Below are 25,642 nucleotides of genomic sequence, written 5' to 3'. Positions count from 1 at the left end.
TTGCTCATGAAAGGCTCAGGCCTTACCTGCTCATTACTCAGTCCTCAGATAGCCTGATGGAGAGGAGGGCAGCTCATGCTCATAATTCTGGTCTGTGTCTTCCCACGAGTGTCCCATGACTGGATACCCTGTTCCATTTCTTTTCCTCTTTAAAGTACACCAGAGAAACTCGGGCCACGCTTCTGTGAGCAAATGATCTTCTCTTTTAGTCCGTTGAGTATCGCTGAGTCCTTTGAAGTTCATCATTTAAGTGGTACAGCCTGCAGGACCCTCTGGGTCCTTCTCCTTGGCTTTGTGCATGTACATCATAGAAGTGCCAGTAGAATAGACTCTTATGTGACCCCTAGTTTTGGAGAGGGAGTGGGGGGAGTAAGAGAGCTCTGCAGTTTCCATAAGGGTCATACTTGTTCACCTTGTAGAAACGCATAAGCTCTTACATGGTACTAGTCCTACTGAAATAAGGAGAGAGGCAGAAATCTTCCTTTTCACACCTCCCTCCTGCAACAATCCCCTCCAAGAACTGTTACTGGAAGAATAAATAAGAAGGCAAAAAAACAAGGTTATAAAAGCCTAGCTTTCTGGGGACATTGCTTGTGATTGAAGCAAATAACCCTCCATACCTCATAGTTCTGCATAAGACTATAAAACATTTTCAGAGTATTTTGCTCTTAATATAATTCTAAAGCTTTTCGAAACCAGAACTCCATCTCACTGGGACAGATTTTATCTTCCATAAGTCCTAGAGAAAGTTAGGAACAGAGTTTCTTCCTTAATTAAATGCACTGTGAGGGGACTGAGGCTGAAGACCTTGATGCCCCAGCACCCCACACGCTGTGCTGAGCAAGCTTGAGATGACATCCTTTGGCTTGGGTTTCTAGTCAGGTGTAGAATTTTTGAAAATAAAAAGCTTATCCATCAACTGGGACAGTCAAATAAGTATGTAATAAGGGTGGTGGTGGGGAAGTCTTGTACTGATCTTTCAGGAAGGCCAAATCCAATGAATGAGCAAATAGTTGAAGAAGGAACTTTTTTTTTCTTTGTCTTTTGGGGATGTTCTTCAACTAGAAGAACGCTTTTTGTTTCCTTCTGTGGTTCTGCACTTGAATCTGTGGTATCAGAATATTTTAAAAGACTAACTTTTATCTTATCTTCTTAGGTTCTCAGTTAACAAAAGGATATTTGTGGTTGGATTTGGATTATATGGATCAATACATGGACCAACGGATTATCAAGTCAATATACAGGTATTAGCATTACTGTGCTTTGGTTGTGCAGACACACAAGACAGGCTTTTACTCTAGTTTTCAGGGCAGCACAGAGGATTGGCTCTGGAGGCAAGAGAAACTCAGTTCAAATCTCACCTCATACGCTAGCTGTGTGACCCTGGGCAAGTCCCTTCACCTCAATTGCCTCAAAAAAAGTTAAAAAAACAAAAACAAAAACAAAAAATACCTGCTGTTCTGAGCTACATAGTGTCAATTTACCTCCCCTGAAATCAAATCAGAGATTGACTTTCTAGCTAGTACCCCCAAAGCTGGTACCTCAGAGGTCGTTAAATCCTTTCTTGTAAGCTCTCTGAATTTGTTTCCTCATCTTGAGAATATCAGTGATTCTTCTATGCATCACAAAGTTGTTAAGACTAAAGCACTTTGAATTGCTCTAGGCATGTGAGCTGATGCTCTTCTCCTAAGTTGTCAAAATGAGCAAATTAGAGTTTTTATTTTGGATTTCTGGCATGTTTACATATTAGCCCAAATGCAAGGGAGAGAACCTTAGAGCTTAAGCCAGATCCCCCCTTTTATAAAGAGAAACACAGGCATCTCTGCTTTTTCCAAAGAAAAGTGGCTTTTCAATTCTTCTTTAGTGAGTTTTGAAACTTGAGTTGGTAAAATTATTGATGAGCAACATTTATCCTGCAGAGCAGAGGGGACAGAGGGTCAAAATGCAAATTCTGTTTTTCTCATGAGCTTTACTTGTGGAGATTTTCAGTGCAGAAAATCCATTCTTTCTCTTCTGGTCATTAGATCATTCACACTGACAGCAACACGGTCCTGGGTCAGAACGACACTGGTTTCAGCTGTGACGGATCCTCTAATACATTCCGGGTCATGTTTAAAGAGCCTGTGGAGATCCTGCCCAATGTTAACTACACAGCATGTGCAACACTGAAGGTACCGTGCTTCTGGGGAAGGGGCCCCAAGCCCCACTCCAGTTTGGGAGGTTTTAACTTTAGCATTATCGGGCTGGCAAAGGGTGAAGCCCATGCCATGCAAAGGTATGTTCTTCTGGTGTGGAAAGATAGTTTACTTGGCCATGGAGTGAAAAAAAGAGCTTGTACATATGCTTTGCCATCTACTAGCTATGTGGTCATGTATGAAACACCTCTGTGGTCTGCTTTCTCACCTGTAAAATCGATACTTCTATGTACGGCATACTCAATTGGGTCCTGGGGACACAGACAAAAATGAAGATATTCGGGGCAGCTAGGTGGCACAGTGAATAGAGCACTAGCCCTGAAATCAGAAAGACCTGAGTTCAAATCTGGTCTCAGACACTTAACACTTAACTCAGCCAAAAAAAAAAAATTATTCCTGAGAGTTTATAGTCTAATGCTAGGCAATAACATGGACACAGGTAAAAGAAAGTGAGCCAAAACAGTTGGGGTAGAGGGGAAGAATTGGGGCCTGTTTTATCTAAACATTACCTAAACTTTGAGAATCACAGAAATATATAAACACACATGCACATATGGTTGTACAAATACACATACATGTATGTATAATTATACATATGTAAATCTCAGTGATTCCTAAACTTTTTGCTCTTAGAACCTTTACACACACCCACACGTGTATGTACATATGCACATATATATGTTTACTTGTATAACTTTTAGTCATATCTCTATTGAGTGCATTATGTGGAATGTTGAAAGTGATATCTGTGTGAATATATTAGATGCACATAGTATAGAAATGCTGCAGTGATATATGACACGTTCTCATTCTGATGTTCCCCATGACCATGTCAGTAGGTGCTATTTTTATTTCCATTTTACAATTGGGAAAATATAACTTGAGGGAAAAAGAGAATTTCCCAATTGCTGTTGGCCTTGGGGAAGCTCAGCTTAAACCTGAGAACCCCTTGGTTTAGGAGAAGCTGTGCTTGAAAATCCTTGTGCCCTTTGGTAATGGTAGCCACTGCCTATGGGCAATGGTTTGGAAACGGCAGAGACGATCTCGTTTTCTAGAGGCTGAAGCCTGGGGCCAAGACAGTTACGTATGTGTCTGGTTGCAGCCTCTTCACTGAACCAGGGCCTGAAAATCCTTTATAAAAAAGCAGACGTAATCATGAAAAATTGTCACTCTCGGGGAGAGTATTGGACAGACAGTCTGTTGTCCAGCTTTCTCTGCTGGGGATCGGTCCCCAACTTCTCTCCTGCCCTGGGTCTCTTGAGCTGTCAGTCTGTCCCCTGTCTCCTAGGGTCATCCCCAGGGTGCAGCGGGGTCCCCCCACATAGCACCTGCACCTTGGGTCCATCTGAAGCATTCTTTGACATGATCCCTGATTGTGGCCGGTTCCCCCAACACCCTTACTGCTGTTTCCCCAAGCTGTCCTTGCTCTGAGCCTGCTGCTCCCACTGACAAGCCACCTGTCCCTGGGGAAAGCCTGGGACCTTTGCTGGGTCTGATAGACAAGGCAGAGTGTCGAGGAGTCTGCCACCAAGGGCTCCATCTTAGACTTGCTTTGTGACCTCGTCTGGAAAGGGGCAATAGTCCTCCCCGCTCTGCCTGACTTGCTGTGTGGCGGGAAGGCTCCAGGGAAGAGTTTGGGGGCTAATGAACACGTGTCCACGAACTTTAGACTTTGCCAGCAGCAAATGTGTGAAAGAGGGAAGAGCCAAAGCTGAGGCAGGACACGAGCCTCGGGGGGAGCCAGAAAAGTGGCCCCGAGCTTCTCCAGCCCCTGGATCCTAGGCTTGTCCCTTCCCTGCTGCTGCTCCCAGATCACCCCTTGACAAAATCCTGTTAGTGCTTGTGCCCCTATGTGAGGGGGGCTGTGAGCAAAGGGCTTTGTGAAGCTGGGAGCTCTGGCCAGGGTGGGGGGTTCACTACTGTGGGGACCGCAGTCAATGGTTAGGGGAGACAGTGGTGCTGGGGATCAGGGAGGGGATGTCGGAATTGGTTTTTAAAGGAAAGGGTAAAATACAACAGGAAGAGAGACAGAACCCTCTCTGAACCTCTGCATTCATGTGGACTTTTTCTCTGGCTTCCCCCAGGGTCCAGATTCCCACTACGGCACCAAAGGCCTGCGCAAAGTGATCCGCGAGTCTCCCACCACGGGGGCCAAGACCTGCTTCACGTTTTGTTACGCGGCCGGAAACAACAATGGCACCTCGGTGGAGGATGGACAGATCCCAGAGATCATCTTCTACACATAATGGAGACTGTCCTGCCCAGCAGGACTGTCCTGGAGTGGCCGCCCAGGGCCCCCTCTCCCTCCTCTCCGGCCGAGTCCGACCGTGCCAATGGGCGCGGCTGGCCCAACACACACTTCCATGTTTTTGCCTCGTGTTAGTGACGCCGCTGCCGCTCTCCCCCACAGACCGGTTTACAGGAATCCACTATAGTCACATGGGGTAGCAACTGCCTCCATTTTAGTGGTCATCTTATCCTCTGAGTTCATGAAAAGCATTTTTTTAAAAATTGTAATGAATGTAGATGCTTTTACGTTGATTAGAAGCATGAAAAAAATACTTTGGTTGAGGTGGGAAACTTCCTGTTATGAGACAATCCCTTAAGAGATTGGAGGGAAAAAAAAGGAGGGTCATATTGACCCCTGCCATCTCCTTCTCCCCCGCCCTCCCACATCCTCCTTCCTCATACACAGGGGAAAGGGCCCAGCAGGGTCGGCCTGCTCGCTGCAAAGGTTTGTAGCTGAATGTCTGGAGAGAGCTCAGTCGTCTGTCCCCTCGAACCAGAGACATTCTGTCGTGTGTCCGACAAGTAGCGCCATTCTGACTGACTGCCTGCCTGTCGGTGAGGGACAGCATGGGAAGAGGGTAGAGGTGGCTCCCTTCCCCCCCTGCCCGGTCCAGAAGGTGGCCCTGATTTGTCAGTGTAAGCTCGGGGGTGACCCTAGACTGCCTTGGGGGAGCCAGGTGAGGAGAGAGAAAAAGGAAGTCCTTTCAGCGGCAGGAGTAGTCAGGTGAACTAACCTGATCCCAGATACTCCTGAAACTGCCGCTGTCTGTCATTTATTTTTGTAGACTGCACGTTGCAATGCATTCTTGGAGTTACCCTTTTCCTGTAAGGAAGGGTATGTATAGGGTTGGGGGAAGGGAAAGAAGTCATTGTGTGTGTGTGTGTGTGTGTGTGTGTGTGTGTGTGTGTGTGTGTGTGCATGTGCACGCGCACATGTACGTGTGTGGGTCTCCTGTGCCCCCCCTTCTCTGTGGATTCCCAAATGCCCAGTCAGGAAATGGCCCAGCCCGGAGGGCTCCTTGACAGACAGTCCGGGCCTGAGGGAACATTTCAGGAACACATTGCCGCCTTTGTGCTTGTTCGTCCCAGTTCCTAGTCCTCTCAGGCTGTGCTTGCTGCTGGGCCAGTCTCTCTTCCCTGCTTTAGTGCTAATTCAGTGAAGAAAATTTCTCTGCAGCCTTTTTCTAAAGGCTTATCCTAAGTAGAGAAGGGAGCAGCTTATGCCCGTTTACTTTTTGCCTTGTTCTTACTGGAGAGGGTGAGGAGGTCCCGTCCCCCTTTTACTTTGTGCACATCTGGGGATTGACTCCAAAACCTTATTTACAACTGGATCCCTTAGAGAAATGTCATCTTTTCCTTATTGGAGAATTGTGTGGGCCACTTCACTTCCCCGTTTGTTTTCTGTGTATCTTAGTTGAATGATGCTACTTGGATCCCCAAAGGGCCAGAAAGCTTGAGTTTGCCATCCGATTGTTTTTCCCCTCTAGGCCGTGTCAGAAGGGAGAAAGACTCCACCAGAACAGAGATGGGCCGATCCTTCTGCCAAGTGTTGGAGCGAGGGCCTTAGCTCACCTGGTCTATCTGTGAGGGCGCTGAAAGGTGCCCCCAAGCCCCTCCTGCCTTCATGCTCCTCCCTCACAGCAACGAGCCGGGCAGTTGCCTGCTGCCTTGCTGTTCGAGGTCTGAGGATTCGTATCCAAGGGCAGTTTTCTTATGGGGTGAACAGTGATGCCTTTTTCTCTTCTGTGCTGACTAGAGCTGGCCTTGCTGTCCAGCATAAGCTGGACTAAAACTGGCCAAACCCATAGAACCTAAATGAACAGAAGCGGCCCACCCGCGGCGGCCGTGCTGGGCTGTTGGTGATGGCAGATTCCCACCTTGTAAGCCTGGTCCTCGGCCCTGGGCTGGCTGGATTCCTCAGTGAACGAGCAGGGCCCCTTCCCCCAGAGGAAAATATCTGCTAGAGTATAGCTACTGTTGCCGTCTTTGGTTAGCATCTGCCTCCTTTTTACCTTGATATTGTTTCTGAATGTAGGCATTCTCTGCATAAAGGTGCTGGAGGGACACCGGTAGGTCTCCCTACGTCCCCTCTTCCATTTCCTCTGGTGCCCTTTTCCTTCCTCATCTTGTCCCATCCCCCTGCCCAAGAAAGCAGGATATTCCTTGGGTATTGTACCAAGCACTTGTAACAGGGAAAGGTGATCTGCCTGTGTGTGTGTGTGTGTGTGTGTGTGCGTGCGTGTGTGTCTTGTGTGTGTGTTCATTCCAACAGTTTTCAGTTTCAATGATTCCTTCTGTTCTACAGAATCCCTCCTCCCAAAAGCCATGGCAAAGGTGTGATCCCCCACACCTCATCCTATTGAAATGATTTTTTAAGAATAAAAATAAAAAATAAATGTATACATCTTCTGAGCAATGTACATTCTTATGGCTTTCTGCAGTTTGGGCATTGTAGCTAGGATGAATGTAACTCATTGCTGACCACGCCTGTCTCCGGACGTTGGAGAATTCCCTTGTATCATGTCCACTCTTGGAGTTGGGAATGTCTAGATTCATAAGCATTGCTATATTGATGAATGTATCTAATGATTTCTCATATTCAGTGTTCAAACACTCTGCTTTTGGCCAGCTTTGTGACTTGTAAATAGGTAATCAATAAGAGATGGGGTTGGTTGTCTTTATGTTTTGGAGACACCGTCTTCCTTCTGCTAAGGTGCCGGGAGTGAGGAAGGAGGGGCCTCCTCAGCATCAGGCCTGCGCGGCCAAGTCCGGAGAACGGGGCTTACAAACCCTCTGTTTTTACTCAACCTTTAGCCATCTCCCAATATTTGATGGATCCAGAGGGAAGTCTTGACTCTGTCTTAACTTGTTTACAACGGGGTGGGAGCTTAGCCTTTTCTTTGTTGGTAATCCCGCACAGGTCTTTGTGCACGCGGCTATTATGAAAGGCTCAGTGCATTTTTCTTCCTCACTAGAAAGCTGAGAGCCCCCGATCCAGGAGCTCTCCCCGCATCTGAGGATTGCCTAAGAAGCTCTTCCCCACCGCAATCTCGGCAGAATTGAACGGCCTGTGGTTAATTCTTTCTTAGAAGCAAACCTTGTGTAGGCTCGCTTCGGTCACTTAACAGTGGTTCAGCAGTCGGGTTTCTTCTGTGGCTTCCTTCTCCCCTTCCCTCTCCCTGAATATTCATTTTACTTTGCATGTGCCTGATGCGGGCGCTGAGATCGCCAGCCCCCCTCCTCCCTTTTGTGCTTGGGCAGTTGCCTCTTTTTCCCCGTGAAGTTTCATCCCTTCAGAGCTGACCCAGTGTTTTCACTGCTTCAGAGATGGAGACCCTGAAGCGCAGAACTTGGACCTTGGGACGCGTCAGGCTGGACCCCGATGCACACGGTTCTCTCCACGTGGTTGGTGGATTCATTCCCTGCCAGCCTGGTGCTGTCTGTGAACGGTAACCGTGCCAGGTAGGGCAGGGATGGCAGCATGCAACAGGCTCGGGGCCATAACCGGCCCCTGGGTCACCCCAAAGGAGACCTCAGGGTGTCTCTGTCCTGTCCATAAGGAGCCTATGAGAGGCTCCTACTCTGCCCCCAGCACTCCCCTGATCTCAGAGTCCAGTAACTTAAAAAAGGAAGGGTGGCGAGTTGGGGCGGGGGGGGGGGCTGTTTTGGATGAAGTGCTGCCCACTTGGCGGCTGGTGCTCCCAGAGACGGCCCCGATCCTGGAGGCAGAATGACTTGCCGTAAAATGCAGGTCTGCAGGTCCTCTCTGTGGTCTGCAAAACAGGGAGCACAGCTTCCACCTCCCAGGACCCTTGTGAGGACTGAATGAGATGTTAATTGTGAAGTGGTTGGCACAGAACCTGGCCCGTATGCAGTGGGCACTTAATATAGGATCATTTCCTTCCTCATGATCAGTCTCTATTATTAAATGCTCACAGCTGGCCTTTAATTCATTTTAGATTTTGGCAGTAATTAAGCTTTGGCGACCATGAGTTCACAGGTTCATTAGCTTGTTTTAAAAAGCCAAGAGTGAAACACTGGGACAAACATTTGCCCTCCTTTAGAGGTTCGTGCCCTCTCCCATCCTGCAGGATCTCGGACAGCAGCTCAGCAGCTGGACCCACCGGGGCCCCTCCCAAGCGAATAGTTGTGGCCTGGCCTTGTTCGGATCCTGGAGCCCCATCAGTTCAACGCCTTGCTAATCTCTCGGTGAAAAAAAAGACTTTTTTGGTGTGTTTTTTATTAAGGCAGCAAAATTTGAGGAGTTGCGGTCTCTGTTATCACTCACTCTTCACCATTCTGAGGTGGTTCTGAGCAGCTGCCCTGGCCCGGGCAGGCCCCTCGAGCCCGGCTTGCTGTGGCCTTCACTGCCCACCCCTCAGGATACCTGGTGCCCTTCTCTGAGCCAGGCCCCTACTGCCACAGAGCCTCGTTTTAGCTTCTGTATTTGAAGAACATCAGTGAATTGTTTACATATTCACGTTGAGCTTAACTGAAATTGCATTATGAGGTTTTAGTTTAGAGGAAAGAAACAGAGGGCATATGGGTGCCAGGCTGGAGTCAGGAAGACTCATGTCCTCCCTGTGTGACCCTGGGCAAGTCACTTCCCCCTGTTTGCCTCAGTTTCCTCATCTGTAAAAACTGGAGAAGGAAATGGCAAAACCCTAAAGTAGTTCTGTCGAGGAAAGCCCAAATGGGTTGGGTTTGAGACAAGAGAACACAAGTAGAATTCAAAGGAGGGAAATGCTCCCTCAATGGGGCCTGCCGGGTACTGGCTCACACACACATTCAGCAAACACATACTGTGTGCCTGGCCCTGCTGGGCCCGGAGGACGCAAACCAAGCGGTACAAGAGCCTTTTTCTTCTAGCTCAGCTTCCGCCATCTCGGAGACGCATTCCTCTCTTCCCATGGCTTGGGGGGGGGGTCAGTCAAACCTTGTTCAGCATAATCCACCCCCTTCAGGGCAGTTCAAGGGATGGAGTAAAACATCGGATTTGGAGTCGACAGAGTTTAAATTCCAGCGCCCCTGCTTCCTCAACTGGCTGCTTTTAGCCTTTTTTAACCCAAAATAGCCTCCCTATAAAAAATGGGGCTGCTGCACTACCTGGCTGCCAAGGCTCATTCCAGCTCCACGGCTCTAGCCTAGGATGGCAATACCTGAGAGCTACCCATCCCTCTTGTATAAGCCTGACTGCCCCAAATTTTTAATTTGTTTTTTTCAAACAACATAAATTGCCCTTTTTTTCTTCCCCTACCCCCAACAATCGAGAGGAAAAAATTGTTAAAAATATATGTGTGCTTATGTGTATATGAAACACACACACACACACCCCTGAATGTCATCCCTTGGGAATCGTGGCTGGTCATTACACTGCTCAGAGTTCCTTATTTGTTTCAAATTGTCTTTTATGTTGTCAAATTGTTTTGATTCTGTTCCTTCCACTCTGCATGAGTTCTTTGTGAAATTATTTTCCATTACCTTTTCCTTCCATCCTCCCCCATTCCTTTCCCACTCTCTCCCTCTCATTTCATTGTTTTAAGATATCGAGATGATCTTACACTATTTAAAACCATTCTGAGGCCCTTCAATCTAACTTTTGATTCAGGGGACACATGCATCTTTGTTTAGTCCCTTATTCATTTTTCTCTTTTTTAAAAACTCCTGTTTGGGATTCACTTTCTAGAGTGTTTGGACTTTATCATCAAGAATGTTTGCCAAGCCTTTTATTTCATTTGAGTCCATTTTCTCTCAGTAGGACGAATATTTTGCTGGTTGATATTCTTGACTGTAAGGCTAAATTCTTCGCCTTCTGCAATAATCATATTCTAAATGCTAAGACTTGCTGACTCTCTTGTGAGCCTGATTCTGCTTCTTCTGTACTTTATTAAACTAAAATCTCTGGGTTTGGTAACACAACGTAATTATGTTTGTGGGAGTTTTGTATACTTTTGTCGGGACGGGACCAGTAGATTGTTACGTTTCTACTTTTGCCCTCTAGTCTAAGTAAGATCTGGGAAATTTTCTTTTAAAATTCTTGAAATAGGCTATCTAGGCTTTTGTTTTGGTCATGACATTCATTTAGACCAGTGAGTATTTTTTCATTCTCATTGTCTGTTTTTGGTTTGAAATGTTTTACATTTTTTTTACTCTTTTGTTTTACTATTTCTTGTGGTCTCCTAATTTTCATGGAGTTTATTGCTTAGGCAAGGTTTTGTATATCTTGTGCCCAGCTAATTCCCTCGGATATTCATTCTCATCGGGATTCTGCACGGTGGATTTCCTGCATTTGTTTGGAGCACTCTCTCTCCATTTGCCCAAATTCTGGAGCACGTAAGACACTATGCCTGGCTTTTCCCCCCTTTCTCAAAGATTTTAGGATATTCATGAGCTCCTCGCCATGGCAGCTCCTGCCCAGTTTTTTCATTTCTGCTTCGGCATCTATGTCTGTCTTGGTTAGAATCAAGTCCACAGTAGCAATCATTCTCTCTGTAAATTCCTCAACTTTCTTTGAAACTTGATTTTATCATTAAGGCAAACCAGGAATATATCAGTTACTTTGCTCTTTCTCAAGCTGTCAGATTCCAGATAATTAAGACCATGTCTCCAGGACGGTTGGTAATGCCGTTGCCCTCCACTCTTCCTCCCTCTCACACAGACTTCCACCACATCACTGCTACTCTTTCTGCCTTCATTGATCTTTACCTTTTATCTTTTATATATTATATTATATTAATATAACAATATATAATTATCTATTTTATCTTTTATATCTTACCTTTTATCTTTCATTGATCTTTTACATTTATCTTCTCTCCCACACTTCCCCACTCTGGTTCTCAAGACTTCTGGCTGTGAGAATACCTTGCAGACATGGATATAATCTAAATACACTCCTGGTGTGACTTTTTTGGGGGTGGGGAAGGGTCTAGCTTGCCATAGTAGAGAGATGGGGTGCAGACCTCAGATTCAAAACCTGGGTTCAGATCTTGCCTCTGGCTGACGCTGTCTCCGGGAGCCCGAGCAAAGGCCTTTGCCACAACCCACGATAAGTGTCCGGTCTACAAGGTCAGACCCAAACGCAGAGTGCTCACTTTGCTGGGCCCGTGGTTTAAGGCCTCGGTGTGACAAGGAGTACTTTGCAAACACTGAGCGCACTGCAGGGAGCACCCCGCGTAACTGGGGACATTTTTAGGACCTGGGCCACGTTTTGATTCTAAGTCCCATCGATAACTTGTTCCCCTCTCATACCCGTACGGGGTGCGTTTGTACCAAGGAACCAAAGACCACGGGTTTCCCTGCCTGCCGCCTCCTGGATGTCTTCCGTCTTGTGCAGACACGGGCAGATCTGCTTCTGGCCGTTTTCTCTTGTTGCAGCTGCACCACTCCAGCGTCTGGTTTAGCAGCCACTTATCACGAATTATGTCTGTGACTATATATATATATATCTAGAAAGACACGCGCAGCTAAGTGTATGTGTGCAGAGATGCGTGGCTGGAGGCAATTTTGTCTCGTTGCCTTCCTGTTCTGCTTAAAATGCTCTTGATCAGCTCTGGGGGCGTCCATATAAACATATCAGCAAAACCCAGTATTTCTGCACACTTCCTGCCCTCAAATCCATCACACTGATAGCTTGAGCCAGTCTAGAAATCCAGATAGTTTTCAGGGATGGGAACCTGAGGCTCCCGGCCGCAAGAGCACCTTGCAGACATGGATGCTCTGAATGTACTCCTGGCGTGAGTGCAGCGGGAGGAAAGCCACCTGCGGCCGTGTGGTTGTGGTTTAGTGCCCAGGACTTCACGGTCTCTTGTCGAGGCTCACCACCATTTATAAAGGAGAGCCCGCAGCGTGTCCCTGTTCTCAGGGAGCGTGCTTTAAATGTGTATATGACGTGTGGGGCCACATGTACGCGCACGCTATAAATGTCCTGTCATCTCCCAGGGACTGAGGGGAGAATCCCAGTATGGGGGCCTGAAAAGGCACAGAATGTGGAGGAGGGGAAGGTCTGCCTGGATCATAGAGGGTGGGGGAGGTGTGAGAAGCCGGGGCAGCTGGGAAGGGGCCGGGCTGGGCAGGGCTTCAGAAGCCAAACAGAACCCAACATCTGCTTGTGGAAGTGGCGAGGAGGCAGAGAGGGCTGGAGGATGGCAGGCCCGTAGCAGTACTGAATGTTTGGAGAAGGGGTTAGAAACAGGTAAGTCTGGGCCAGTTGAGTTTTCAGACAGCCACTGAGATGATCAGTGGGCAGCTGGAGAGTGGACCTGAGGGCTAGAAAAATCATTTGTACAAAGCTGGTCATTGGATCCACAGAAATTAGGGACAAGCAGGTGAAATGACAGATGGATAAGAGTCCCAGAACTGAGCCCGGTGGGACCTGGAAGAACTACCAGAAGACCGGGTCACAAAAGGGAACAGGGAGGGATGCAAAGGAGAGGGAGATGGGGCCATAGCTAGCAGGGACAATTGGAACAAGTGAAGATTTTTCTAAGGCTGGCAGAGACACGGGCATCGGCGCCAGGAAAGCAGCCCAGAAAGAGGAGAAAGTCTGCTGGAGAAGGTGGGATGCAGGGACCAGTGCAGGGAGGGGGCTCTGGCAAGAAAGAGGACCACCCCTTCCAGAGGGGCGGCCAGGAAGGGGGCAGAGGGTGCTTTTTCTAGGAGGTTCTTGGGGGAGGGTCACAATGAAGGCAGCAGAGTTAAGATAAGGTTAAAGGAAATGAGATGTGTGATGGAAGACTGATGGGTGAACGCAGGAGTGGAATGCTTTGGGGGTGATGGTGAGATTGGGAGTATGACTGTGGACATGGATGTGTTGGGGGGGAAAGAGGTCATGGGGAATGAGAAAATTGAACTGGAAGGCAGGGCATTTGAGGGAATGTCAATATATCTAAGTCCCCTGGCACGAGCCAGGAGAGAAAGACTGAGCTGAGAGGAAGGGAGACACACGGGAGGGAGTGGGACTCGGCTCCAAGGTTCTGGTACGTGTGGTTGGTAGGGGAGTCTGCTCCAGAGTGCCAGCCCACCTAGCACAGAAAGGGAGGCCTTGTCACTGCCAGCTCACCTTATGTATGAAGCGAGTTCCCTTCCGGTATGAACACTGCAGTGGAGAGCAGCTGCTGGCCAGGGCTCTCATCCCGTTCTAGAGCAACGTTGTGCAAGGTGGCATCTTCCTCGTTTCTTCAGGTCCAAAATACCTGCTTCCATGCTGGTTTTTACCAGACAGGCCCATTCTCCATTCCTTGATGCCGTTATTCAATGCAACTCACGAAAGGGAATCTAGCTCTTTCCCCTCCGCAAAGTCCTATGCTAATTAGCTCCAAGTGATTAGTGATCTTTCTGCCAATTCTTTCATCTTCCAACCTCATGACAAAGAGGTAAGGATTTCCGCACTAATCTTGCATCCTTTGAAATGTTATTTATTTTGGAAGCATTTTTTCCATTTTTCCATTTTTCACAAACATTTTGGGCAGTCCTGTCGTCCTGCTTTGGCGTGTTCTCTGACTTCTGTGACGCCTCCTCTCACTGAGGCTCCCGGCGGGCATTTTTACGAAGCTTCCTGTGAGAGCGGTCTGCTCAGGTCTAGTCCAAAAGCACAGTGTGAGAACAGCCTTTGAAGCCAAGAGGCAGCGAGCTGGGATCCTGGACCCGCAGAGAGAACCGACAAGCTGCAGCTCCTAGAGCATCCCGCTCTGGACCCTTCATCTGCTACAGCTCTTTGCCGTTAGCCCGACGACGGCCTTTCAGACCACACCCCACAAGCAATCATTAGGAGCCATCTGGAGCCGGCACCAAGACCAGGAAGTTAGGAATGAGGCACAGCCTGACTTCACATGGGGAAGTGGGGAGCGAAGGCGAGCTTTGAGGCAGAAATGGGCAGTCTGAGCCTGGTTCCCTGGTGGTGGAAGAGCACGTTTTCTTCCTGAATGTTATTTTTGATACTCTGTGAAAAGCTTTTCTTCTTCCTTTTTCAAACACAGACCTGAGCTGGCAGATAAACGAAGGCTGGAAAAATGCTCACAGGAGAAAAAAAGAAAAAGAAAAAAACCGCCCTTTCTCTAGTCATCTGCCTTTTCTTCTTGCTCCCAATTAAAGGCTGGAGCCGGGAAAGGCACAGGTCTCCTCACCTCGACATCAGTTTTTATCTGATCCCCTCTCTGCTCTGCGGCAGAATGGGAAGATGACGTGTAAAAGGGAATGAGAATCCTGGCCCTGCCTACCTCACGGGGCACTCCCACCAGCGAGAGGGGGCACCCTGGCCTTTCCAAAGCAGCAGAGCCCAAGTTCAAAGTGGTTTTGGCCCACAGGGGTTTTAGCACGGTCTCGTCGTGGATGGCACAAACCCTGACCCTGCCGCTGATTTGGCCTGTACAGGGCCAGTCACATCTGTTTCCTAGACAAGATGACCTCTGCAGCTGCTTCTGTTCTAAAAGTTTTCCCTCCTGGACTTTATCTACCAAGGAACTCTGGGCAACACCGTGCTCTGGTACCAGCCAGGCATCTCTTAGGTGCCCCCCCAACTTCCCACCCAGGGATGCCCAAGCAAGAAAAGGCCTCGAGTTCTTTTTTCATTTTTGTTTATTTTTTTTAAAAAAGCCCCTAAATTCTATGGCTTCCAGGAAGCATCAGAGAAATGTAAATGCCATTTCTGTACACTTTGTAAAGCAGTAACTAAACTCACAAGGACGCTTGCTCGCCTGCTGTGGAGCTGCGCAGATACGATCTTGACGCTGGGACTCGGGTCTGGAACAGGGAGACGCCTTCTAGCCTCAAGCCGCTGCTCTTCAGCCAAGCCAGACACATGGACCAAAAGAAGTGAGACTCAACAGGCAGAGATTCATGTACAGACTGGGCCAATGCTCCCTTGGACCATTTCCTTGGGGGAGGAGGAGGTGAAAGGGCGCCCGGGTTTAGGTTTGTTTGCTGTGGCCACCAGGGACTGGCGCCCCTCCTTCCCCGGCCACACGTACTCGTCCTCGGACCCTCTGTAGGGGCCGGGGTCTTAAGGCGTTTTTCGTCCTTGGCGCTGGCTGGGGAGGGGGGACCACCCAGTGCGCATCATCAGCTCTTAGAGAGCCACCTGGGAGAGGGGTGATACAGGAGCCGCTGTCCCCTGGACACTGGCAGGGTGATGGAAGGAGGACATAGGCTGGCCTGGACAGCCTTTGGTGAGCAGGAGAACCAATGTGGGGGGTCAGGGGAGAGAGGAGTGGGGTTTGGGACAGTGCCGAGGGCAAGGGTGCTTCAGGCCCCGTGCCTCGTCCCAGGGCCCCCAAAAGGGGCCCGAGCACCCACTGCAGACCTCTGCTGGCTGCTCGCCAGGCCGCGCCACCCTGGTGGGGTACAGCCGGCTGAGCTCGCCTTTCCCCGAGGTGGATGGGGATGTGAGAGGGGCCTCGGCTGCTCCCCATCCTGCCCTTCTAGGGGAGACCCAAATTCCCCGGGGCTTTGGTGCAGCATTTTTGGCTCCGATTAGGGTGGGGGTGGGGGGAAAACGTGCAGAGCAGCTCGGGCCACCCTGCACAGGGTGAGACCTTGGGGTGGCATCGATTTTCCCAGCTGCGGGGACCAGTTCCCCCTTCCCTTTGGTTTCAGACTCCCCCAGGACCCTACAAGAGGGGCTGGGGGCTCTCTCTCCCCACCTCCCTCATCTCGCTCCTAGCTTCTGCCCCCCAGAACCACTGGATGATCAAAGTGCACAGGTGACTGGACATCCGAAGGGAGGGGTAACGGCGCCTCCACCACAGAGAAGCTGCCTCTTCCCTCCCTCTCCCCACTGTGATAAAACAGCCTTTCTGAAAGAGGAAGGAAAAAAAGGCTGGATTTTATAACACTAAGTGGTGAAGGTCACGCTGTGGAGGGCCGAGGCAGGGGCCCTCCAGTCTTCACCTTAGACCTAAGCGTGCACGTGGAGGCAGTCTGTGGGGTGACCCCTGATGCACGCAAGTCAAACCTCAAACTGAAGGGTGAAGGGAAGGGGTGGGGGTGGGGAAGTGCTTTCTTTTGTGGGCTTCAGTTCGTTCCTCGGTGTGTGGTTTCTAAATAGTTAGCGCTCTCAAGGTGGACTGGACGAGACACAGATGTAGGAATTTCTGCCAAAGTCTTGCTTGGAGTAAGTGACCCCTGGGCTCAGGGAGGGGGGCGGAGGCTGGGGCTAGCGGTCCCCCTAATTCCCCGGGCTTCTCTGTTCCTGGCCTCTCTCCTGGCCACCCCCTGCCCCGGCTGCAGGAGGCAGGGCCAACAGGCAGGGGCCACCTGCCATCTCTGGGGCCAGAAAGGGTGGAGACAACAGAGCTCCGGTCGGTGCGCCTGGGCCCCAAAGGCTCACTTGTGCCGCTGGGTGGATTTCCTCTTCCTCCTCTTGAAGAAACAGCAGCACCTGAAGGATGAGGGGGAGAGATGATGGAGGGCCACCCACAAGGGGAGGAGGGGGGGAATGGGACATGCTACCTCACTGCCTCACCCCCCCCTCCCCAGTCACTGCAAGTGGTGACCACTCCCCAGGAGCCTGCCTTCTGCCTCAGATCAAAAACTCCAGCCTCCCTTCCAAGCACCTGCCCCTTCTGTCTATCCTGCGGCCCCTTACCACACAAGGCCGGGCCTCTAACCCCCGAGGGCTTTACCTTTGCCACGGATCCTCACTGACTCAAACCTGAGGATCAGCCTGTGCCCTCACTGCCAGCTCATCTGCCAGCCCCTACCCCAACACACCTCTTTATTCCCCCCTCAGTTTCCGTGCCCCAGACTTGCTTCCTCCCCAATCCCTTCTGAGACTAGCCCCTTGTTCATGGCACTTCTTGGCACTTTCACACAAGCCCAGGCCCCCCAGCAGGCGCTCTCTCGCCACGCTGCCTCTGTCCCCACTCATCTCCCTTCTCCTCCCTGGCCAGAGCATCCTCCTCTTCCTCGCTAATGCTCTCCTCAGGACTCTCCCCTCCCAGTCTGACTGCTATCCCCCATACCATGTGCCCACTGTCTCTCTTTACTCTAGACACACTCTCAACTGCTAGATGGCTGCAGGCCTGGTCAGGACAAGTTCAAATTTGGTCTCGTACTTCCTAGATGGGTCACCCTGTCTGTAAAATGGGGTCCATAAGGGCTCCCACCTCCTGGGGTGGCCGTGCTTGGTGCACAGAAGGTGCTATATAAATCGTTTATTGTTATTAATTTCTGGGGACTTCATCAGTTCCCATGGGCTCAATCATCCTGCCTCTGCACATCTTCTAGGTCTATCTCTGGCCATAGTCCCCGTCCTGTCTCACGGCACCATCTGCCTGGAAAGCATTCCAAATGATGTCCCAGAGACTAGACTCCCCTTCTCACCCCTGAAGCCCCTTCCCAACAAACCAGCTTCTGCCAAAAACACTGTAAAATTTGCTATCCCAGGCTCCTTAGCTTGGTGTTCTCTCCCATTCCTTAAGTCCAATCAGGAGCCAGATCTCCCCTTTGGCCTGCTCCCTATTGCTTCCTGTGCTTTTGAGCCTCCCACCCCAGCCAAGAATGCTCCCTGCCTTGCACAAAGAATGCCCAGCCCCCGACTGTCTTGATCTGTACGCTTCAGAGCTGCTCACCAGAGCGGGAACCAGCCTGGGGCCTCCCTGTGCCCCTGGCCTGTGGCTCTGCAGGAGCCCAACACCCACAGGCCTAACCGCGCCACCCTCCCCTCCAGAGCACCTTTGGTCTCACACCTCGTCCCCCTGAGTCGCCCTTCCTGCTCCTCCTCCCACACAGCACCCTGTCTCCTGACAACATCCGTGTTCCTTGGTCATCCCTCTTTTCTCCTTCTCCTCCTCTCCACCTTCTGGATTCCCTTGTTCCCTTCAAACCTCAGTTAAATCTTAGCTTCTGCAATAAAGCCCTTCCTGCTCCCCTTTCCCCTCTGACCTGATTTTCCATTTCTGCTGCATGGAGCTTGGAGGTACAGCCTCTGGCTGCTTTCTCCGTCACTAAACTGGCAGCTAGGGCAAGGACTCTTTTGCCTTTCTTTGTACCCCCAGTGCTCAGCACAATGTCTGGCACACAACAGGAGCTAAATAAATACTCCCTAGGAGAAGGTAAGCTCCCTGAGGGTGGAGACTGTGTCATGGCACAGGGAATGAACGTTCACAGACCGGGGAGCCCAGCCCGGCATCTTACTTTGTTTCGTCGGCCACCTCCACTTCCGCAGGGGCCGTGATGGGGGCGTTGGAGTGACCGGCTGTGGGATCATCAGTGTTTAGTTCACCGTTGGTGGAGCTCATCACCTGAGGAACACAAGAGGGGAGGGTGGGCAGTGAGAGCCCGAGCCCCCACAGAAGGCCCCCTCAGCGCCCTCCCTTCATCATGGTACCAGGCCCTCTCCCAGTTTTCACTACCACTGAGCTTAGGAGATGAGCACCAGGCTTCTAGTTGCCTGAGGCCCAAAGAACTTAAATTACTTTCACTGCGTCCCTGACAGGCCCAATCAGGATTTGAGTTCAGGTCTCCCCTGTCTTCAAGCCCTGCCAAGCCGAGAATCAGGGACAGGGCACAGCTCTGCCCGCCCCCACCCTCCTCCCCAAGCTGCCAACTCACCCGGGAGAGGGCTGCCCGGCCCCCGCCTCCCCCGGTGCATGTGCCCACAGAGCCCACGGCAGACTCTGTCCACCCATCTGTCGCAGACAGGCCCCCGGCACGTCCCCGCAGAGGCCCCGGAGAAGCAAGCGTTAAAGAAATGACCTTTCAAGTGGCCGTCAAAAAGGACCTGAGAGTCTAAGACTCTCACCTGGTGTTTGATGTGGGACTGATTCTTGTCCCGGTTCACTGGCTGGACAGGGACATCACTGTGGATGGTGCCAATTGGGGTTGGCTGGAAGACAGAACAAAGGAAGGTCATGGGCTGTGGGTCAGAGGCCTGGGGTCCCTCCAAGGGCAGCTAGCATTGCCTCAAGAGCAGAGCTGGTCAGTGCCAGTCTGCAGGCTGGGGGGTGTCCTACCAGGGGTTTTCCAGCCCAGTCATATTCATAATCAAACACGAATCCATGGCGGTCAAAAAGGTCCGTGAAGAGCTTCCGCAGATAGTCATAGTCAGGCTTCTCAAAGAAATCCAGCCGTCGCACGTAGCGCAGGTATGTGGCCATCTCCTCTGCAGAGACATGGAGGGTGGAGGGAGGGGGTAAGGAACCTGCCCTCCATAAAGGGCTGCACCTCCTTCTTTAGAATGACTCAGAGGTCAGTTGGACCTCCTCCTCGGTCACATCAGGGCCACGGACCCCTTGGTGTCTCAACATGCCAGGGTTTGACCATGCGAGTCAGCAGCGGCCTTTCCTGAAGGGGATGTCAGCCACCCTTGGCTTTGTGGGTGAGGGGCAGGGAGCAGACTTCTGATGGAGACCCCCAGCACCACAGGGACCACCTGAGCATTTGCTGCCTTCTCTGTCTGGGGATGGGAGAGTCTCCCCATGCCCAGAACAACCCCTTCTGGATAGAGGATCCCGTGAAGCTAGGGGTGCTTACCTGGGAAGTTCTCACAGAGGACCTCAACTGGCGTTGCTCTCTTGGTGTCCCCAATCTTCTGGTAACGTTCTTTCAGGGTGTCTGCCTAGAGGAGAAAATCAGAGTTGGGCCGGACCTCAGTGCCGCTGTTCACAATGAGCCCTTGGTGAGCTCAGGGGACCCTGCGATCCTGGGGACTGAGAGGAGCTGAGAGGACGGGCCTTTCCAGAGCCAGGAGACCTCTGGTCGCTCCTGCCGCATTATCCAACAAATTGTAACCTGTCCGACAAACTGTGATGGTGAAAACTGGAACTTCCCTCTGCTCAGAGGTCCATAATGGTGCCTTAAGATATCTGAGAGCTCCTGCGGCTCCTGCAGCTGTAAACCATTTCCTAAGCTGCCAATGAAGGGGGAGCCTGAGCCGAGACCCCAGAGCTCCTGGCTCATTGTTGCTCGCTCCTGACTTCTCACACTGAAAGGCTACAGGACACAGGCCTGGGGAGGGGGGAGGGCACCCAGGCTCAGTTTATTGCCCTCTCCCCTGGGTTCTGTAAAAGAGAAAGTACCGTCCCAGCTCCTCTCTGACCTTCAGGGGCTTTGTGTGGAAAAGGTGAGATGGTAAAATGGATTCTGGAATGGGCCAGTGTTGAGCACAGAGACAGACCAGAGCACAGAGATGGAATTCTGACAACAGAACTCAGGTCTCTCCTCCAAATGGCCTGAGCACCACAACAGAAATGATTTAATTCAAATGATGCAAAGATAAACCAGACCATAGATGCCGCAGATAACCACCCTTCAGACTAGATGGAAGCCCCCAAACCCGGCCCAAGGGGCCAGCCCAGGTTAACAAGAGCTAGCAATCTGCTTATGGATCCCCAGGTCTGTGGCTGCTGGTAACTATTTACCTTAAGACCTTGCCAAGGAAGACTTCCACGGAGAAAATACATGAACATGTGTCCTAGTGCTTCCAGGTCATCCCGCCGACTCTGCTCTGAAGAAGAAGCACACAGGAAACATGTCACAACATCCATCAGTACCCACTAAGACCAAATGCTTGCAGGGACCCCTGGGATAAAAGAGCCAAGAGCACCTCCCTAACACACTCATAGGCACGCTGCCTGGGGGCTGCCGGCTCTTCATTCTATCAAGGTGTGCTCCCCAGGAAGGACAGGTCTCCCTCTGGCTCACTTCTACACTCTGGCACGCTTAGCCTGGCCCAGGTACCCCTTCACATGCTCCCCCTCCTCCAGCCCTGGGTGCTCTCCCGCTTCATGGGATGGGGGTGAGAGCCCCACCAAGGGCTCCCCTCCTCCCTTAGGGGTGCCGCTGGCAGTTACCTTTCCCCAAGTGGGTGTTGATGCTCATGTAGCGCGCCGTGCCCGTCAGGCTCTTGTGCTCGCGGTAGGGGATGTGCTTTTTGGTCTCGGGGTCAATGTACTCCTTGGCCAGGCCAAAGTCAATGATGTGGATGGTATGTTGGCGTTTGCTCCCCGGCCGGCCCACCAAGAAGTTCTCCGGCTTCACGTCACGGTATATCAGGCTCTTGGTGTGGACATATTCCATCCGTGTGATCTGGGGAATGTGGAGGGAATGGAAACCCCTTGAGCCCACGCCCCACCTCTCACCTCCCACTTGAGGAGTATTCCTTCTCTTGGTAGAAGTGCAGAGGGGACACCTGTGACCCAATTAGCCCACAGGGGCTGCTTCAGACCGAGAAGGGGGACAGGCCAAGGCTGGGCCAGACTCTAGGAGCCTTGTTTTTACTGAATGACTACTAGGGCCAGGCTAGGCCAGAAGTCACTTCTCATAGGAAATTCTCTGAGGGCTGGCTAAGGAGAATACAAGTACTCAAGGGTGATGAGCAAGAGGACAGCCCTGCCCGGCCTGGGCAGACCCCTGGAGAAGTGTCCCAAACAGAGAGATGGGCCCGAGGGCCTGGGGCTCCTGCGGTCCCCTCGCTCCCTAGGCCCAGAGCCCTGCCCACTCTTCTCCTGCAGACTCTTTTTCTTCCTTCTTTTCAGGCCCAGGCCAAAGACCACCCCACCCGAGGCAGCCCCCTGGGGTGCTCCCCTGGGCCCTCACCAGCTGGATGGCAATCATCAGCACAGTTTTCAGAGTGAATGTCCGATCGCACAAGTCAAACAGGTCTTCCAGGCTGGGTCCCAGCAACTCCAGCACCATGGCGTTGTATTTCCCACATGGGCCAAAGTAGTAAACCTGAGGAATCCCTTCTGCAGAAGAAGAGAGTGGGAAAGTGCAGCAGAGTTGTGAGCAGGGGGGCAGGCAGGAGAGCACAAAGCACTCTGGATCTGGCTACCAGGGTGGCCTGTCCCTCTCAGATGAGGAGGCCGGACTCGATGTTTAGCAGTCCTTCCAGCTCTAAATCCTATTGTGTGATTCCTGAGGAAGAGGATGCCCTCCCCCAGGACCATGTCCTCCTGCCCAAGTCTCCTTGTCCAATGTCATTCCCCTCACCATCCTGGTGCCGTCCTCCTAAGAGATGGGCTCAGCTCTCCCATCAATTACCAGCCAGCCAGTGGCTGCAGGGAAGGATGAGGGGTGGGTGGCCTGCCCAAGATCCCACCATCAGCTCAAGCCTCCTGATTATCTGGGTTCTATCCACTGTGTGGGCTAGAGGAGTGAGGAATTCTGCAGGGGCTATACCAGATGACAAGGCTCTTCCCTACACTCCACCATCCCCTGGTGAGCACCCCCATTTCTCTCTGCAACATCTCTCATATATCTCTCCTATTCCACTGGATTAATATGCTTTCCTTCCCCTGTGTTTAGTTTATCAAAAAACTAGAGACTGGCCTGGGGAGAGTCAGGCCTTGGTCCAAATGGCAAATGAGGAGTGGGCAAAAAGAACCTGGAAAGCTATTCTTGACTCTCAAGGTCTCAGCTGTAAGGGGTCTTAGGGCCACAGACAAAGGGGAAAACCAAGGCCCCGGCAAAGGGAAGCAACTCACCCAGGGTCACACAGCAGAGCTGGGCCTGGAACATGGGTGTCTTGGCTCTCAGACTAGTAAAATATTTCTTCAACCCCGACACTGCCTGCCCTGGCTCCTGTGAGGCAGTCCCTGACCCGGAGTCCATCTTACCTGAACTGCCAAGCTGTTTGTAAAACCGGTACTCCAGATGCAGCTGCGGGGCTCGGGACTTTATAGGTTCCTTCAGAGGCAGAGAGAACAAGAGGGGTCATGGTGAGGGGCGGAAGTAGTCAGTAAGCAGCGAGGGCAGCTTGCCCTCTGTATTCATAGAGCCTCAATAACCCTCCTCCACAGCACGCTGACCCGCTCTGCCTCCAGGAGCTGCCCCCTGAGCCCAGAGTCGGACTTGCTTCGAGGCTGAGATTCTTCCTCAGGCCAGTGGTCCAGGATGTGCCAAAGGGACAGAGTAGAACCAAATGGCATGAAGATGGAATTCATGGCCTTGGCCCTGATGGGGCAAGTCACTATGTCCCCAACCTGCCACCACAGGCAAAGGTGAAGAAGTTCTGAGATCTGGGTTCTAGTCCTGGCTTGGTCACTGAATTATAGGCTTGGTCACTGAATTATAGGATGACCTTGGATAGTTCCTCTTCCTCTTTGGGCCTCAGTTTTCCCATGTATGGATTAGGGCACTGAATGAGAACAGCTCCAAGATTCTCTGTGCTTTGGGACCGCGTCTCTCAGATGCCGTGCAGGCCGGGGGCTCCTATAGCTCTGAAATTCCACGTCTTCTGGACTCTCCCAAGTCTTCAGTACTAAGAACTGCCCCCCCCACCCCGAAGTCAGGGTTGGAACTGCACGGTCCTGATGAGCCAGGTTTTCATTGTGCTCTAAGCCCCCAAATGACTCTAAGCCTGACCATGGGTATGACAGGCCACAAGAAGCCTGCATGAGGGAATGTGGATGGCTCAGGGCAGCCCACCCCTGAAGTTGGAGCTGGGTCGCTCAATCCCTAGGCTATGAGGAATGTGTGTGAAGCAATGTGAGCCTGAGAGAATTGCTATTTATGTTTTGCCTTTTTCCAATTGGAAAATAAAATGTGGCCAAGTTTCTTCCAAAATCAGTCCTTTATCCCACTTGGCCCCTGACTTTAATTTAGAAGTGAGTCCTCCATTGGAGGAAGATGGTCTAGCTCTCTCTCCACAGAGAACCAAAGGTTTCGAGGGGCAAAAGCCAGCTATGTGGGGTGCTGGAACAGTTACATAGATCAGCAAGAATCTACTCCTGAAAGCTTGATTTAAGAGACCTTGGACATCACCAGAAAAGGAAAGGGACTGGCCAGAGTCACAAAGTTACAAGCCAAGGCAGGTTCTGAACCCTGGAGTGGCAGGCTCTAAGGAGGTGGTGCACTGGAGCTGCCCTAGGATGCCAGCTCTTAGGCTTTTTACTGTCCCTGCCTGCAGGGGTTGGGGAGACCTGGGCCCATAGGAAGGTCCCTTGGGTCGTGGTGCATTGTCTGAGAGGCACTGGTCCCTTTGCCCTCTAAGCCAGGATCAATGATATGTTATCCCAGCTCAGGTACAATTTAGGAGAGTCTTTGCCGTACTGATTTGATGGCTTTTGTCCCATCTATTTCAGAGGTCTTCCCTGACTAAGCCTGTGGGGTCCTACCTCTCAGGCTTCCACCACATTTTTTCGATGTGCTCTGTCGTCCTCATTTTGCTGCAGACAAAGATGACCTGGCTGTTGTATAATAGCTGAGCTGGACTGTTGGCCCCTTTCTGAGATTTCTTTTATTCCCTCTCTCCCTCCCTCAACCCCATGGGGATGGCTGAAATTGAATGAAAATTATATAAGGTCAGGATTTAGCAAATTCATGTAAGTCTCCCTAGTTCAAGGCTGAGGGAAAGGTTGGGGTGGAAAGCCAGGAAGACTGAAGGACCCAGACTGGGAAAAATCAATTTAAAATTGCCATGAGGAAAGAGCGCATTAGGGAAGCAAGGGAGTAGCACTTACCAATTTGATAGCTACGTATTCATTTGTATAGAGATTCTTTCCTGCAGAAAGAAAGGGGTTGTAAACATCATGTTTGCAAGAACACAATTTGAGACACTCAAGAACAAATAATCTGGATTCGGTTCTAATCCACATGTTCAGTTTAGAATCAAAGCCATTTTCCAAGCCTCGCACAAACTATTCCCAACCAATGTCTCCTACCACTGTTTTGGAGAATTTTTTTCTTATGAAGATACTGAAAAACAAATTCCAATAACTCTCTCTTGCCTCCCAGAATCAAGGTGACCTTCCTCTCCTTGACACAGGAAAAGCATCAGGGAACAAACTGAGGCTCAGAAGGATTAACTTGCCATGGTCACCAAGCTGGGAAGTCCTGGAGCCAGGTCAGGACCCACTGTGAGCTGACACTGCTGCGCCTTAATTCTACTCTCTTCTCACTTAAGAGACTTCTTGGGGACCTGGGCCTTCTCATGTGCCTTCTCTCCTCTTCAGGTTGAATTCTGTGAGGGCCCAACTCAAATGGCTCCCTTTCCCAAGATCCTATCCTCAAGAGCCTTGCCTTGTTCTGCACCCTGAGCCTCTGGCGGAGACTTCTGGTGTGGGCCGTATCCCTCTTGTCACCCAGGAGCCCAAGAGGAAGGGAGGTCAATGTTTGCTGAGTTAATACTGAGAGCTCAGAAGCACATGCACATCCCTTGCTCATGGGGAAGAGAGCAGGGAACTTAGCAACTCTAGTAAAGGTCTGAGCATGCCCAGAGT

At 51.0% G+C, this 25,642-nt stretch overlaps 2 protein-coding genes and 1 long non-coding RNA gene across 7 annotated transcripts in view; 2 read left to right on the top strand and 1 right to left on the bottom strand.

The window, feature by feature from the left end:
• The window catches only part of BTBD2 (BTB domain containing 2), a 60,480-nt gene extending 53,313 nt beyond the window's left edge, over positions 1 to 7,167 (top strand). For both annotated transcript variants that reach the window (XM_074303715.1, XM_074303725.1), the window contains 3 exons: positions 1,157 to 1,244; positions 2,025 to 2,171; positions 4,280 to 7,167. In XM_074303715.1, coding sequence (XP_074159816.1) covers positions 1,157 to 1,244; positions 2,025 to 2,171; positions 4,280 to 4,441 — 397 coding nt within the window. In that variant the 3' untranslated portion in view covers positions 4,442 to 7,167. The remainder of the gene's footprint in view (positions 1 to 1,156; positions 1,245 to 2,024; positions 2,172 to 4,279) is intronic.
• Positions 7,168 to 8,164: 997 nt separating this feature from the next.
• Positions 8,165 to 23,987, top strand: LOC141563123 (uncharacterized). Its single transcript, XR_012488338.1, has 2 exons — positions 8,165 to 12,678; positions 21,959 to 23,987. It is a non-coding gene; the product is annotated as an uncharacterized LOC141563123 (long non-coding RNA).
• Positions 15,042 to 25,642, bottom strand: part of CSNK1G2 (casein kinase 1 gamma 2) — an 89,692-nt gene continuing 79,091 nt past the window's right edge. For all 4 annotated transcript variants that reach the window (XM_074303746.1, XM_074303739.1, XM_074303762.1 and 1 more), the window contains 10 exons: positions 24,884 to 24,924; positions 23,039 to 23,108; positions 22,020 to 22,168; positions 21,275 to 21,509; positions 20,843 to 20,928; positions 19,956 to 20,040; positions 19,436 to 19,584; positions 19,225 to 19,308; positions 18,618 to 18,724; positions 15,042 to 16,860 (listed from right to left, as the gene is read on the bottom strand). In XM_074303746.1, coding sequence (XP_074159847.1) covers positions 16,806 to 16,860; positions 18,618 to 18,724; positions 19,225 to 19,308; positions 19,436 to 19,584; positions 19,956 to 20,040; positions 20,843 to 20,928; positions 21,275 to 21,509; positions 22,020 to 22,168; positions 23,039 to 23,108; positions 24,884 to 24,924 — 1,061 coding nt within the window. In that variant the 3' untranslated portion in view covers positions 15,042 to 16,805. The remainder of the gene's footprint in view (positions 16,861 to 18,617; positions 18,725 to 19,224; positions 19,309 to 19,435; positions 19,585 to 19,955; positions 20,041 to 20,842; positions 20,929 to 21,274; positions 21,510 to 22,019; positions 22,169 to 23,038; positions 23,109 to 24,883; positions 24,925 to 25,642) is intronic.

Source organism: Sminthopsis crassicaudata, chromosome 1 (assembly GCF_048593235.1).
Source record: "Sminthopsis crassicaudata isolate SCR6 chromosome 1, ASM4859323v1, whole genome shotgun sequence".
NCBI lineage: Eukaryota > Metazoa > Chordata > Mammalia > Dasyuromorphia > Dasyuridae > Sminthopsis > Sminthopsis crassicaudata.
Note: the sequence above shows the minus strand (reverse complement) of the source record. Positions and strands in the feature narration are given on the sequence as shown.